Source organism: Gordionus sp. m RMFG-2023, chromosome 4 (assembly GCF_954871325.1).
Source record: "Gordionus sp. m RMFG-2023 chromosome 4, tfGorSpeb1-WG-v2, whole genome shotgun sequence".
NCBI lineage: Eukaryota > Metazoa > Nematomorpha > Gordioida > Chordodea > Parachordodidae > Gordionus > Gordionus sp. m RMFG-2023.
Window position 1 is genome coordinate 30,398,505 of NC_088778.1, and position 16,459 is coordinate 30,414,963.

General features: G+C 28.3%; 1 protein-coding gene across 1 annotated transcript; it reads left to right on the forward strand.

The window, feature by feature from the left end:
- The first annotated feature begins 4,771 nt into the window (after positions 1-4,771).
- LOC135927990 (delta(24)-sterol reductase-like) lies at positions 4,772-16,429 on the forward strand. The gene is made up of 9 exons (XM_065464285.1): positions 4,772-5,011; positions 5,053-5,190; positions 5,231-5,354; positions 7,896-8,014; positions 8,201-8,381; positions 10,471-10,769; positions 12,894-13,091; positions 14,499-14,899; positions 16,132-16,429. Exons 1-9 carry the CDS (start codon positions 4,781-4,783, stop codon positions 16,316-16,318), a joined length of 1,878 nt encoding a protein of 625 aa, XP_065320357.1. The 5' UTR covers positions 4,772-4,780; the 3' UTR covers positions 16,319-16,429.
- Positions 16,430-16,459: the final 30 nt, after the last annotated feature.

The following is a 16,459-nucleotide window of genomic DNA, read 5'->3' on the forward strand; positions in this document are numbered from 1 at the left end:
TAGAATGTAAAAATGACAATTTACCTTTTGGTGTTTCTTGAAGTTATAACTGGATTGATTTGAGGAAATATTTTTTTTACATTTTAAACAAATAAATTTGAAGCCAGTTTTGGTTTTTATATTTATTTTAAAAAAAATTTCAAATCTAGGGAATGGGAAATTTGTATTATAGCTATTAAGAACATTTTCTTCCTAGGTATTTTCCATTTCATTAATATCATTTTCTGAATCACTTTCGATTTGGATATCCATAGGCGATGACATTTTAAATTATTAACCCGTGATTTAGGTTTATAATACAAATGTAAATATAAATTACAAATTGATAATATAAATCACAAATTGAAAATATATTTCTATCAAAATTAAATAATAAATCATAAAAATTATGATATTATTTTTAAATTTTCATGTTTATACTTACCTTCATTATATTTTTTTAAATCAAAAAAAGTAGCGCGCTAAGCTACCAAAATAGTTAGCACGCTAAGTAGCTCGTTACTTTAACAACTCTGAGAGGAAGGTAAAAAAAACAAAATTTTTCTTATATATGATATTTTTATTTTGTGGAAATTTAGTGGAGCACTGTGGTTATTGGACTTTTTAGTGGAAAACAAGTAACCGTCAATTATTGGAAGTAGTAGCGAACAATTGAAACAAGTGACCGTCAATTATTGGAAGTAGTAGCAAAGAATTAAAAACAAGTAACCGTCAATTATTAGAGGTAGAAGTCAAGAAGTGGGGAACATTATTATGTACTGTTGTGTCGTTTCCATGTGAGTTATATTAATTGTTTCCTATTGTTTGACTTTACAAATTGTGAAAATATTCTTGGACTTTTAACTTTTAAGCTGGCCGTTTAAGAATACTTAACATGATGCCCTCGAGAATATTTATCCTCAAACCGAAATTAATTTAAACTATAAATGGAGATAAATTTTTATTTTATAATTTTTACAATTTTATAAACACAAAAAATATCAATGAATAAAATTACAATTTTACTTCCCTTTTATGGGAAAGCGAATAATAATTTTAAAAAAATAATTAAAAATTAACAAGCTAAAAATATCTTCTTTTAAAATTACAAACCACCTATTCATGTAGAAAATTTAAATTATAGGTTAAAAATACATTTTAACAAATTATAAATACCCGCATCATAATTATAATTAAAAAATTATACTAAAAATTGTAAAATACAATGATTTAAAAAATATTTTACAAAATCTAAAAATATCCAGTTAACGCGAATATTTCATAAAAATTACGACTCAACTATTACATCCCCCCCCCCCTTTTCCCCATCTTTGGAGACTCCAATAGTTGTTTATACTCCTCCTCTCCTACCCATAACTCGGGAACATCATCTAACATTTTGCGACGTCTTCGCGACTCCCTTTTTTATCCTCCACACGCGCCGTAACCCTCCCTCGGACACCATCTTCTAATATGTCCAGCCTTCCCGCATCCATAGCACAGATTCACATCCTCGGCTTTCCTCCACTCTTTCCTTGTTCGACTCATGAAATTAAAAAATAAAAATTTGTCTCTATTTGTAGTTTAAAATTAATTTCGGAATGAGGATAAATATTCTCTAGGGCATCACGTAAAGTATTCTTAAGCAGCCAGCGTAAAAGTTAACAATAATATAGTTCTAACATAATGACCCAGGTTTCACTTAGTGAGAAAAATTGACGAGGATGGCTTCTACTTGTACTCATCTTTTTTATTTACCAGAGGAATTTTCAAAAGTTTTGTTGTTATTTCCCTCCGTAATGTTAGTAATAATTTTTTATCATCAGGATTCACTTGATTCCATAAATTTACTACTGCTGCATCAATAAAATTGTCAAAAATAGGTCACCATTTTTACCTCGTATATTTATTCTATATGTTGACATTAGGTTCGCACAGATCAATGTGCCACCATATTAGAATTATATGAATTTATTGTAATTTTTATTTTTGAGAAAATATTTCCAGAGAATCTTGATACCATGCATAGAGGACTAAGAGCTATACATGTTGATGCAACTATCACCACTATCATCCTTGCAAATACCTTTTCAAATCGGTAGTTGTAATAACCCCTCCACTTTTTAGCCATAACTTTAATTGTTTCTAGGGGAAAATTTTCAAGTCTATTTTCTCATATAGTTCTTGTTGCAACTAATCCAAGATGCTTCAAAAAAAAGCCATAGAGATGTAAAAAAATTTCGAAATAAATAGAATGCAAAAAAGATACTTGGACAACTGAGTAAATTTATAACAACCATGCCTCCTAATTCAAGATTTGAAAGGCTTTTATTTTACTTTGGTAAATGCAAATATATATATTTGGAGTAAACAAGGGTCCATGATTTATATCCAAATCGAATGTGTTTATCTTTGATAAATATTTTACAGGAATGTCTTACTCGATAAGGTATCATTTGTTCATCTATGCATAGATTATGTAAAATATACAATAGTTTTATTTTGATAATATAATTATAAATACAATATAATAGCAATGACATATAATAATACCGAGACTGACTTGTTGAAACTTTTTATTTAGTAAATTTAAATGTATATGTTGGGACTTTATAAAGATTCCCCTCTTCATCAAGAATGGAGTTACTAGATTACTGTAGATTCCTTTTGATATCGCGAAATGTATGTTGTGTCATTGAATTCCTAACGAATGGTATAATATTGTCATTCGACCAATACATACTTTCTTGTAGTACGGAATGGAATAATATCCAGTAAGCAAAAGAATTTCTATAAATCTTTTTATCTGTGACTCGATTTTAATAAAATTTGGTCTTGTTTTGTTTAAAATAAATATGTGATTGATTCACAAGCAATGAATACATTTGATCAAAAAATAACTCAAATATATTCAAGTTTTCCCATAAAATTAAAGATAAATATTTCTTATCATAATCAATGTCTAGATATATAAATTGGATCAATTTTTCTCCATTTTAAATTATTTCGAAAATTTAATTTTCCTTCCATTTGTAGATATTGACGATTCTGAGACAATAATGGCTGCTGGATTATGGATATTTTTATCACCCCTAAAATATCTAATGGAAGATAAGGTATGTCGTTTAGATCGAATTCATCGAGATCTTCATTACTAATTAGAGCAACATTAGGAGGTTTAATTACAAAATCTATTTCATCACCAGGGCATTCATCGAAAAGCGTGGATAGGGCTTCATCAACAAAGAAATTGCTTAGTCATAATAATATGTTAATATCATTTAAATATTGGAAAATATAAGATGATAAAATAATTTTTATATTAAAATGAAAAAATATTATGAGAATACATAAAATTATGAATTTTCTGCAATTTTTTTTTGTTAATAATAAAAATATTATGATAAAGTATTTTTGTTTAAGAATATAAACAAAAATATATTATAAAATATTGTGCCTAATTTTCTTTAGAAAAATTCTTTTTTGAACCCTTAAGTGGTCAACGTTGCATAAATGGTACAGTTAAAAAAACATGATTATAAATCGAGAATAGATAGAATGACGGGCCAAAATTAATTAGAATTGGTTAAGGCATCTATTAGAAATAAATATATTATTCATTTTGTATTAACTTGTAAGGGAACATGCCTCAGAAAATTTTAATCTGGTGAAAACGTTTCCTAATAACATCCTTTTCTAATCTAAATAGCTTCTTAAAAGAATTACTGAATTTAATAGATGAGTATAATATTTTGAATAATGCTCTAATAGTGGAAACTAAGTAAATATAATGGAGTATGATATTGATGTTAAATAATTGATAAATTATTTGAACAAATTTAATTCCTTTAAATATATTTAGTAAAAATTTTATTTTTGTCAAGTAGCTAAATAAATAGACTACTCGAAAATGATATCTCTAAATATAACGTTGCTGATAATTAAAAAAATATAACACTGTTATGTTGCCTGCCGATACTTATAATAGCTACTTTAATATATTTTAACCAATATTGTTAAACTAGCCCACTTCGCGTTTCTTTTATATCATTGGATAACATTAATAAATTCATAAATTATTATTTTAATTTTAAATAATGTTGAAATTGATTTAATATCCACATTTATTATTATCATTTTATTTTTAAATCATAATTAAATTTTATTATATGATATAATATTATATTTTTATTTTTTAACCTCAATTACATTTTTTTATCTCTATATATCCTTTTTTTAAACAATAATAAAAAAAATAACTAATACAAATTGATGTATAAATAAAAATGTTAATATAAAATTTTCACCTATTAATTTAAATATAAATAGATATAATATAAAATAAATCAATTGCCAAAATAAATAATAAAAATAACATCGACCAACATATTCAACAAATAATGAAATGAATCATAAATAATCATGATGAAACGAAATAAATATTCTAGAACAAGGCTATTTTATCATTGACATATGGTGTTTCCTTTTTAATTAAGAATCATTAATTATACGCTAAATTTTAAAAAACAATTAAAAAGGCAAACTAAATATGTTTTTGGTTTGATAAATATAATTTCATAAAATACTGTTTGTAAAAATATTAATATTCTAAGATTGAAAAAATATCGATTGATTAATATATAAAAATTCATTATTATATATATTTATATTTTAATGTAGAAATATTAAATTTTGATCTATATATTAAATTATATTTTTTTAATAGTAATTTTTTACAACGGCCATCGTTTAACTCTTGAACTATTTCATATGTTATTAAAGAACTCTCTCCTTTAAAAACATGTGGATTCTTTTTAATGCGATTTTGACTTCGATAATAACTTTATGTTTTATATTTGGAATTAAATATTCTCATATTATTACATTTATACGATGCTTAGCAATATGCTTAATAGTCCTTCCTCTTTCTTACATATATACCCTTTATTTTAATATACGAAACTGGATAAGATTTGCTTTAAGAAGTTGTCCAGAAGAACATGGGAAAAAAGTTCAAGATATCATCAAACAAGTATATATAAAGGTTAAACATGTTTAAATATATTTTTCTAGATTAGATTTTTTAATAAAATGGATCTTGGTGTTCCAATGTGTACAAGCAGGCCTGGGTGGCAAAATATGTCACCACATAATGCAAAATATAAATCCAAATTTCATAAAATTAAAATTGATCTCTATGATATATTAGATGTATTTTTACTTTTAATATCAAATATATATTTTTATAAAGATAAACACAGATAAACAATATATAAAAGTCGAACCAATGGTGACAATGGGGCAGATTACTTCTACTTTATTGCCTTTAAATTGGACCTTACCAGTTTTACCTGAATTAGATGATTTGACAATAGGTTAGACATAAGTATACAAAATAATTTTGGGCCATCATTTTTTTTTATCTTTTAAAAAATTATTGGCTTTTACTTATCTTTTCTTCAAATAATTTTTTATAATATATTGTAAATACTTGTGCTGAAGAGGTAGTAGGGGAGGGGGATTATAAGGGAAATATTTGTATTGATGTAAAATGACATTTATGAGAACAAAGAAGGGGAATTTGTTATAGGGCTCATACCCCCCCCCCCCATTTGTTATGCGCCTGATAATAATAAACAAATAAAAACAACACTAGATCTATAAGTTAAATACTTTAAATAATATATATGTCACATTAGTATATTGAATCTGGGAGAATTTGGTATCTCAATTTAAATAATTTACTGATTTTAATATCTCTCTTAGCATGTATAGAGATCACCCATATAATAAATTTTTAACTTTTTTGCCATGAACTTAAGACCTACTCTTAATTTATTTGATTTTTATATGGGTTTTTCTATTTAAATTAAATATTACACATATATTTATGGCAAAAATTGTCTGAAATTTATAGGATAGGTTAGGTACTCTATATATACACTACTGGCCATATTTAGAAATAAAAAACTCAGAATTTTTATAAATTTTTCTATGAAATTTTAGCCTTTGAAAACAACATGTCAAAAATGAGCAATTTGGTAAAATAGGGTTAATTAGTTTTTTTCAGCAACAATTTTAATTTGCCCATTGTTTTTTGGAAGAAAGTCATTAATCACATTCTAATCTGCTTATTAAATTTTTAATTATTTAAAAAAAAATTTGTATATTTAGTCTTTATAAATTTTAACGAACATTCAACCAAAATGATTAAAAGAAAATAAATTTCTAATCCAACTAAATGCAAAATAATTAATTTACTAAGTGGTAAAAGTAATCACCGAATTGACAGAGAATTAACCCTAGCTCAACGAACAGTCGATTGTATACTTGAAAAAATACGCAACAATAATACAATATCAAATCCAAAGAGGCCTGGAAGACCCTGCAAAACGACTTTAAGCGATGATAGGTATATAGCAAGGATAAGTAAACGCAATCGACACCTTGTGGCCACAGTGATAGCTGTGGAAATTAATCTGACTCGGGAAAACCCTATAAGTGTCACAACTGTGAAAAGGCGCCTTAGGAGCTTTAACTTTATGTAGGGCAGTGGTCAAAAAGCCATTCTTGAGCAATAAAAATTAACTCAAGCGATTAGACTGGGCACGAAAACATTAATTTTGGATATGTGCCAACTGGTACCAGTCTTATGGTGTGATGAGTCAAAATTCGAAATTTTCAGTTCTAAAAGAAGGCAATATATCCGCCGCTCAGCTGGAGAGAGAATGAGCGATCACTGCATAATTCCTACAGTCAATGGGGGAGGGGCTGTTATGGTATGGGGGTGATTTGGTGTCCGGCGACATTGTCAAAATCAAAGGAATCCTAAACAAGGAGGGATACCGGCAAATCATTGAGGATCAAGTGATTTCATCAGGAAAGCGTTTGATCGGGAATAACTTTTTATTTCAACAAGATAATGACCCAAAAGATTATTTACAAAATCTACAACACGGTATTCTCGAGTTGATGACTTGGCCATCCCAGCTTCCGATCTCAATCAAATCGAACTTTTATGGGATCACCTTGATCGACAAGCGCGACCCTCTAACCTCTCATTCGCACCTTTGGGAAGTATTACAGAGAGAATGGAACAATATCACTTCCGAATATTTAAAAAACCTAATCGAAAGAATACCAAAAATTTGTGCAGATTATTAAGAATAAAGGTGGTCATATTTGATGAGACCAAAAAATTTGATCTCAATTAATTGCTATGTCTTTTATTTTTTATAATTTTATGCAATAATATGTAAACTTATAAATATATTTGATAAACCTCATATTGTGTGTTATTTGTCTTATTTGAAGAAAAATGTTAAGAAAATGGGGCAATCATTTATGGCCGGTAGTGTACATGATAGAATGCATATCATATTAATTCGGGTTAAAAAATTTTAAAAAAAAATTGCCTTTGGTAAATTTTTAAAAAATTAGAGGTTCCGTATTCCCATTAGAGATCTGCAAAATTAGACCCAGCCCGTACCCAACCCGAGTCCGGTCCTCGGGCCTAATTTTATTTAAAATAATCGGGTTCGGGCCGGGCCAGGCCTAATATTTTTTAAAAAAATTCGTGTCGGGTCGGACCTTGGAAATTTTTTTAAATATATCTTAAATTTATCAATTTTATATTGTATTTTTATGTAAAATAAAAAATATTTGATTTTATTAATTGAAACTAAACGACAATGTCTTTTATTTTGAGTAATTATAAAAATTAATTTCTATATTTAAATAAATTCGGGCCTGACCGGGTCGGTAATTTTTTTTAAAAAAATTTCGAGTTCGGGCCGAGGCGGCAAAACTTTTTTAAAAAATTTCGGGTTCGGGCCGGCAATCGGGCCGGGCCGGGCTTGAATTAGGCCCGATGCAAATCACTAATTCCCATTATATCCATTTCATTTTTTTTAAAGGTGGATTAATTAATGGTTGTGGAATTGAAACATCTTCTCACAAATATGGTTTATTTCAGCATATATGTATAATGTACGAAGTAGTGAGTCCCACTGGTGAACTCTTAACATGTTCTAAAGTATGTTTTTATTTTCCATAAATCCTGATATTTGTTTAGTATATAATAATTTTATTAAATAGGCCAATGACCTGTTTAGGTCTCGTTAAATTTGTTTAAAATTATCAATTATTGTTTTAATTATTATAAGATTCATTTATGAAAATGAAATGCTATCATTTTTTTTGTCCCCTAATCACAATATAGGATGTAAACAGGGAACTATTTTACAATATTCCATGGTCCCATGGTACCTTAGGTTTTTTGGTATCGGCTAACATCAAGATAGTACCAGCCAAGCCTTACGTTCATTTGCGATATTTTCCCATCAATAATTCCAATTTCACCGAAATTAGTCATCAATTCGAAAAAGCTTGTTATGATTTGTGTAAATTTTTTTTAAATACATTAATTTTACTGACTCATTGTAGGTTTAATTATGCTATTGAGTGTGTACCTTGGGGAGTAACCTAGAAGCTACTTTTGAGGGTACTTTATAACTGTTGTGGCGCCGGATATTTTTCTTTTGTTTTATATACACGGAGAATATTTTTAGAACATGTGTTATTTTAAATTTAAAAACAATTGATGCCGATTTTTTTTTATCGCGTAAAATAGTGTTGCTATTCACCGCGTTCAAAAGGTAGTGCACTACCTTTATCACTAATCTTTAAAAAAAAAGATGCGCTAAGGCTATATTTTCGCGGGAAATTTTTTAAAAAAGGCGGCAATGCTCGCCATTTTGTTTAAACAATGCGCCACGTCTTGTAAAACTCGCTTTTTTTTAATTAATACGCGATTATATGCTAAGACATTAATATTTTTGATTTTGCTAAAAATAATATGCGCCATTTTAATTTCAAAAGATTTTTTTTTAAAATAGCACGGTAATACCGGATATTTAAAAATTAGCACTCAAAAATTTATGAAATTTAAAAAGGGTGGAATTGAAACATTAGGCAAAATTTATCGATTTATTCCGAATGGCTACTTGTATTATGTAAGGGAAAAAATATTTAAACGTTTTAATTTATCGTTACATTTTTATAACCATTTTTGTCCGTAAGTCTTTAGCGGCGATGACTAAATGTAGTGTTCTTAAACGCCTCGTTTTGAGCCCATTTTTAAAAATGGCCAACTCAATATTTCCGGGCCTCGAGATTTAGCGAATTGTGTGCCATCTATGAGCAAAATCTTCAGGCTTGGCGTAATATTATTCTAGATAAAATATTGAGTTAGCCGTTTTTAAAAATCGGCTCAAAATCGAGCCGTTTAACAACACTAACTAAATGATAAATTTAGCTTGGCTAAGTAGTCTAACACTAGCACGCGAGAATAGTTGTGTTTAATTTTATAAATATCAGGGAACCTGTAACTTATTCTAATTCTTTTAAAAAATATACCCGGGTTAGGTCTGAAAATTTTTCAAAAAAAATCCGGGCCGGGCCGAACAGTGCAAACGGTACCTCTGCAGGTCTCTGATAAATATATTTATAAAATAGGAAAGCCATTTATGTTCATGGTATTTATTTTTTGATGCAAAAAAAGCATTTGGTAGATAGATTTTCTTTCGTATTTGTATTATTCTTTTAAAAGATAGTATCTATAGAAGTGGTTATTTTTTGTGGCTAACCAATTCTATTGTTCCTGGGATATAGATTATTTGATTTTTCAGTGCATCTATTTAGCTGATATTTAGATCTAGACCCAGAAAGATTAATTTATGGCCGATTCACTCTATAATTTGGATGTAATGGCAGCTAATAACATTATCATCATCATCTTAATGATTGCAAAAAATCGAATAAATATAAAATGAGTGAATAAATGAAGATGTATTTCTATATTAGCAACAATAAATGTCTAATAAATCATATTTATATAATATGCACCATTTTTTATATGCAATTTTAATTTTATGACCTTAATTATTGGTAAACAAAATCAATTTTTTATCATCTCTTAGCAATATTTTGCAAAATAATCCTCTAAAATATTGTCATTGTCACTACTCATATATGTCTCATCCATTTCATATTATAAAACAAAAATATTATTCTTAAAATATAGTTAAATTTTCAAAATTTATAAATTAAGTTTCATCCAAATTTAATTTATAAATAAAATAAACATTATAATATTAATTATAAAGATGAAGAAAATAGTGCGCCAACGTAAAAGTTACTTCTCAAAAGATTAGTGCTCTCTCTCTCTCTCTCCAGAGCTAAGAAAAAAAATATCCTGATAATATTAGCCCACTAGAAACAGTGGTGTGGAATTGTTATCATATGTTGGTATCATAAAATAATAGTTTTATATATTGGAGGAGTTCATCCACCATCAGAGATCCTCAGGAATTGGTCAGTTAAGATTTTTCGCATAACTTTCCCGACCCAACCCGTTTTTTGAATGCGATATTGCTAACAACTTACGATCTATAAAACAAATTATTTATCTTATTTTTTTCCCCCACAAAGCATGCGATTTCGTCGAGGCCATCCTATATTCTCCGACGGATTGCGTCATTTTAAAAGGTAATATGTCGGATTTACCACCCATCGCCGACGATTCTAAAAATCGAGATATCACCAAATTTTCACCCCCAAAGATCAACCCTTTGGCAGCGTTCTACAAGCCCTGGTTTTACGTTTACGTAGCGGAATTTTTGCGTAGGGACGAGAAAGGCAAGGGAGACCCGCCGCGCGTACACGAAGAGTACGTGCCTATAAGGCAATACTATCACAGGCACTCCAAAAGCTTATTCTGGGAAATCGAAGTTAAAATTTTTTATATTAAAAATTGTGGATCTTTGCCATTATAAAAACTTGCTACACACTGTTTTTATTAGAACCGGTTTCACACCCTGTTTTTATTAGAACTGGGATTACAACCTGTTATTATTAAAACCGGTTTCAGAACTGATTTCACAACCCGTTCTTATTGGAACCTATTTCAAAAACTTTTCTTGTTAGAACCGATTTTACAACCCGTTCTTATTGGAATCGATTTCACAACCTGTTTTTGTCAGTTCTACAACCGGTTGCAAATTTTGAATTGGGTTCTTGTTTTCTAAAGATTTTAAAACATTGTAATAAATAGTAAATGATTAATTTTTAATATATATCTAATGGTTACATCTTATATGCTTTATAATAATTCTTAAAATATATTAAATTTATCCTTAAAATTTTTTCTTGTATTTCTGAAAAAATGAATAATTATCATATATTTTTGGTCAGTTACTATACCGCCTATTTTCCTAAAGGAAGCTGAATTTGTCTTTTGCATTTTATTGCTTCCAATTTCAAGGATGATCCCTTTAATCTTCCTTACCCCTTGAAGCGCATGATATTAATAGGAAGCCACTTGTTGCATCCGTTTATCTCTATCGACCGCCATTTTATGTATATATATTTTTTGAATCTACACCATCGACCTATTATTTAGTTAGCTTGATTAATATTCGATCTAATTTTGCATTATTTTAATAATTTATCGTATTTAGGCCACTTTTAAAATTTAATTAAAAATTTTTTTAAATGAAAGCTGTCTTTATCTATCTCATGCTTCCTCGTGTTTTTATTAGGTCGTTTCTTTTCTTTATAAAATAGAAAATTATTAATATTTTTTTATATTTACCTTGTGGATGTCGCGCTTTTCTGAATAACTTGAAGGGGGGGGGGGGGGGTAAGATCAGATTATTAAAATGTAACAAAAATAAAACGTTACGAACAATTAATTATGCTATTTATGGACCAACTTTTAAATTAATTTATTTTTTAGCGGGGTTAAAAATTTTTTTTTTTAAATAATCAAATTTTTGTTTCATTTTCGGAAATGTATTCCAGCACATGTAAAAATAGCTATCCCATAAATTTCAAATAATTTTTTTAAAATAAAATATTATACAACTTGATTAAGACAATTACGCGGATTGATTGATTATGATTACCCTGCCTTCACGGGTTGCGCCAATTCGCTGCGAAGTATATGAAAATACAGCATATTTCGTAACTTCGCCCTGAATTCGTGCTAACCTTGAATGCAGGGTAACTCCTCGTTCATGGTTAGCGGGAATTTCCGACGGAGAATGCAAAAATCAAGTATTGTATAATTCGCCGCGAATTCGCCCTAACTATGAATGAGAGGTTACGCGATATGACTGTAACGTTATATACATATAAATAATGCCATTATTCTTATTCGATCCAAATTTTTCAGCAGACTCATTCGTATTCGTACGAATAATAAAACCATTGTAGGATTTGATTTGAAAATAAAATTTTAAATAAGATTACTAAATCGAATGAAAAGTAGTAAAAAAAAATATAAAAATTTCGACAAAGGAATCATGGGGTTGAAATGCTTATACGAAATTTCTAATATTTACCAATAATTTCTGATATTTGTCAATATTTTTTGATATTTACCAATAATTTCTGATATTTACCAATAATTTCTGATATTTGCCAATAATTTCTGATATTTGCCAATAATTTCTGCTATTTACCAATAAATTATGATATTTGCCAATAATTTCTGCTTTTTACCAATAATTTATGATATTTGCCAATAATTTCTGATATTTGTCAATAATTTCTGATATTTACCTATAATTTCTGATATTTGCCAATAATTTCTGCTATTAACCAATAATTTGTTCGAGGAAAGCTCTTATTTTGACCAATAATTTTATTCGAATCGGAAATTTTTGTTATTCGTGTTCAAAAAAAATACTAATCGGATCAAATATCGAATAATTCGCGTTAATTATACAAACTTTTTCTTATTTAAAAATTTCTCTGCAATTTTTTTCCCCTCTTTTTAAAGGAGTTAATGTTTTTCCCTTTATTTTATTTCATTTAATTTTATTTATTCATTTATGTCATCCTCTATAAAGCATATGATTCCATTCGGTAATCACCCATTTTTCCGCGTACTCTTCGGCTGGATGCTACCCTTAAAGGTGTCCTTCTTAAAACTCGCGCAAACCGAAAGGGTGAAAAAATTGTACGAGAAGCTGCACGTCGCCCAAGATATCTTGGTTCCAGCTTCGAATTTAGAAGAAATGTTGACCTTTTGCGACGATAAATTCGCGGTTTTTTTACCCTACGTTTTAAACTGATATATCATTTTTTCGTAAGCAATAAAAAATATTGTATTATTTAAGATACAACTATGTAAAGGTATTAATTTAGGGATAAAAAAACAATAAAACTGTTTTTTCTCCAAATATGAATATCAGGGAAAAACAATGCAAAAAAACAAAACGAAAAACATGTGTCAAAATTAATTTAAACTGAATTTTAACACTCGAAATTAAAATTGCAAAGTTAAAATTTTTAAAATAAAACATTGCTTAACAAAATGAACGAGATATATTGATCGTGACAATGAAAGATTATATTATTTTTCATAGATTTTTTTGTTTTAAATAGCAATAAAAAAACAATATTTGTTTTTTTTCTAAAAAATATAGTTTTTTTCATACCTAATTTCGATACATTGCTTGAGAAATTACACAAAGAAATAATATATTATTATAACTGATAAATTTAAATCGTTAAAATAGATATACTTTAGCATTGTCGATGTTTTTTACCTAAACCGATTTTCTAGGAGACTTTTTTTAGAAAAGTTTTTCAATCTTGTAAGATGCATAGAATTTTAGGGTATCGGTCACAATGACATTAATACTAATCAGGGCTGACAATTCATTCATTAAAATGTATTTAAAAAATGAGTACATGCATCGAAGTCTGTCATTGAAAGGAATTTAGATATGATGGATTTCATTGACGTCTTCTACAGCCAATGACATCAACTACAGCTGTCAATGTGTGAACCCTTTTAATAAATAAATAGTTACTATTAATATCATTGTTATTAGTTATGACAATAATTTTTAATGTTATAACACGGATTTTAAACAAAGAATAATTAAAGCCTTTAAAGGATTTTAAAAAATTAATAATTAAACGCTTAAAATTATTTAGTAAAAAGAAAAATGAAGACAATGCAATGATTGGTTAGTAATGACAAGCAGGGAAATTAACTTGTCATGGACGTCGGTATTGATAGGAATTAGTAGGGTATTTGACGTCGGTTGAGGGGAATTGCTTTGTAGAATGGATATTAGTAGTGTAGGGAATAAGAATTTTATTTAAAACAAATTTTTATTATGAAAAGTTAACTGATAAAATTTATAATATAAGATCTCTTTTTATATCCAAAGTAAATCAATTGTGTAAATATATATCATATATAATAACGTTTTCTATAAAAATTAATATAAAGTAAAAGTTTTTTTTAAAATATATCACACGATAGCCTTAAACCTTCATTATCTACAATTAAAAAAATATATTAACAAAATAAAATCGTTACTGATATGCAACAGTTAGTTATATTTTATATATACATTATTTAATTATTTATAAATTATGGCAATTCAAATATGGGGTTCTTTTGCTAATCTTCTTATTTGAATAAAAATATAATTCAGTTATACCCCATTTGGTTGTGCCCCATGAAACTTTATTACCGTAACAGGGGTATGGTGTACCCGCCTATTCGACACCTCTTCGATCACGATATCTCCGAAAATAATTTCGACATGATCCCGAGTATCCAGAATAATGACGACGAAAATCAAAGAAGCGAGGAACTAACCACAGGTGGCGATGCTAAATCTCCGCTAAAGAAGGATCTTCTTAACGCGGAATCTTTTGCCGATTTCACGATGATCGATTCTCGTAATCTCGCAAGTACTAGAAATTTTGGGTTAAAAGAAGAAAAATGGGGGATGTATATAGATGTAGGACTGTACGGAATGCCAAAGTCACCGCGGTTTAAACCGGTCGATAGCTTGCACGAATTAGAAAAACTTTTGATCAAAAATGATGGGTTAGTAACCATTTTTTTTCTTCCCGGAAATGAAGATTAAAAAATTTTTTTATAATAATTTAAGCATTCTCCCCCCCCCCCCCCCTTCTCTTTTTTTTACTCAGAAAACTATATTTTTTCTAACACTGGAAAAAATATATGTTTTTTTTTATAAAATACCGTTGGAATAGGTCTTTAAACCGATCAGGTTTTATAAATAAAAAATCTATATAGAATTAAATTGAGTACATATATTAGCATGTTTTCTATTTTGTAGTGTTGTTAAACAGCTCGTTTTGAGCCAATTTTTAAAAACGGCTAACTCAATACTTCATTCAGAAACATATTACCCGAGTCTGAATATTTTTCTCATAGAAGGAACAAAGGTCTAGACATATATTATCGAAATCTTTAGACTTAGGCAATATTTTTTTCTGTAGCTACATTATCATTGATCTTATATGTTTTTATACAATTTAGCTACTAACCAATATCCATTTATTTTATTTTACGATAAATAATTATACAACAATAAATTTATCTATATTTCAATTGTTTTTGAAACGATGTTTTTTTTTAAAAAAAATTTATTTATCCAACCACCGATCTACGCTAGAAATAAATATATAAAGAATGAATGAATGAAGTTAACTTTTTCTTTTTTATGTAAAGCATAGTTTTTTTTCTGTTAGCCAACCAATTTTGAATTTATTTTATAGAGTAATAGTGCGCACAAATTGAGCGTTTATGTTTCGCCGTAATTTTTTAAATAAAAAAAACGTAACGCGTTCCTTGTTTAAAGTTAGGTTGTCTTTTTATTAATATCCGTCTGTCGATTCTAAATTTTAAATAAGTTCTAATTTAAAAAAAGGATTTGTCTTCGAAAATTATATTATCGTCTGCGTTCTTATTTCTTTAATATTCTAAATATTCCCTTTTATAGGATATAAGTAAGTTTATTTATATAACATTTTTATATAATATTACATAAGAGAAGAATAAAAAAAAGTTATGAAAAAGCAAACCTATTTACGTCTTTTTTAAAATGGTTGCTAGCGCTAAACGGTAATTTTACCAATTTGCACGAGGCCACGTAAAATTTTGCCAGCGATTGAAACGCTCAATTTGTGTAAGATATTATCCAAAATAATATTATCGTAAGCCTCGAAATTTTGCTCCTAGATGATGGCAGAAGGGTTTTTTAATTTATAAACCGAACAAATTTGTAATTTTTATAAAACTTATTTTTTTAGTTTCGAAATGTTTTACGGTGACGTTTATTTGACGCGTCAAGAATTCGGTCAAATGATGGATCTCACGACTTACGACAAATTGAGGACGCGTGCTAAAATCGGCGATGCCGACAACGCGACCGAGGGCGAACCTAAATGGTACTTGCCTCACGTTTACGACAAAGTGAACAAGCTCGCTAGAGGATAACAAAGACCCGAATATATAATTTTTTAATAAAATTTGTTAATGTTTTTATTTAAAAAAAGGAAGTAATAATAATTTTGCTCAATTTAAGCTTTATTTTTTAAAAAAAATAAAGAATCACATGATATCATTAATACTCGCCAG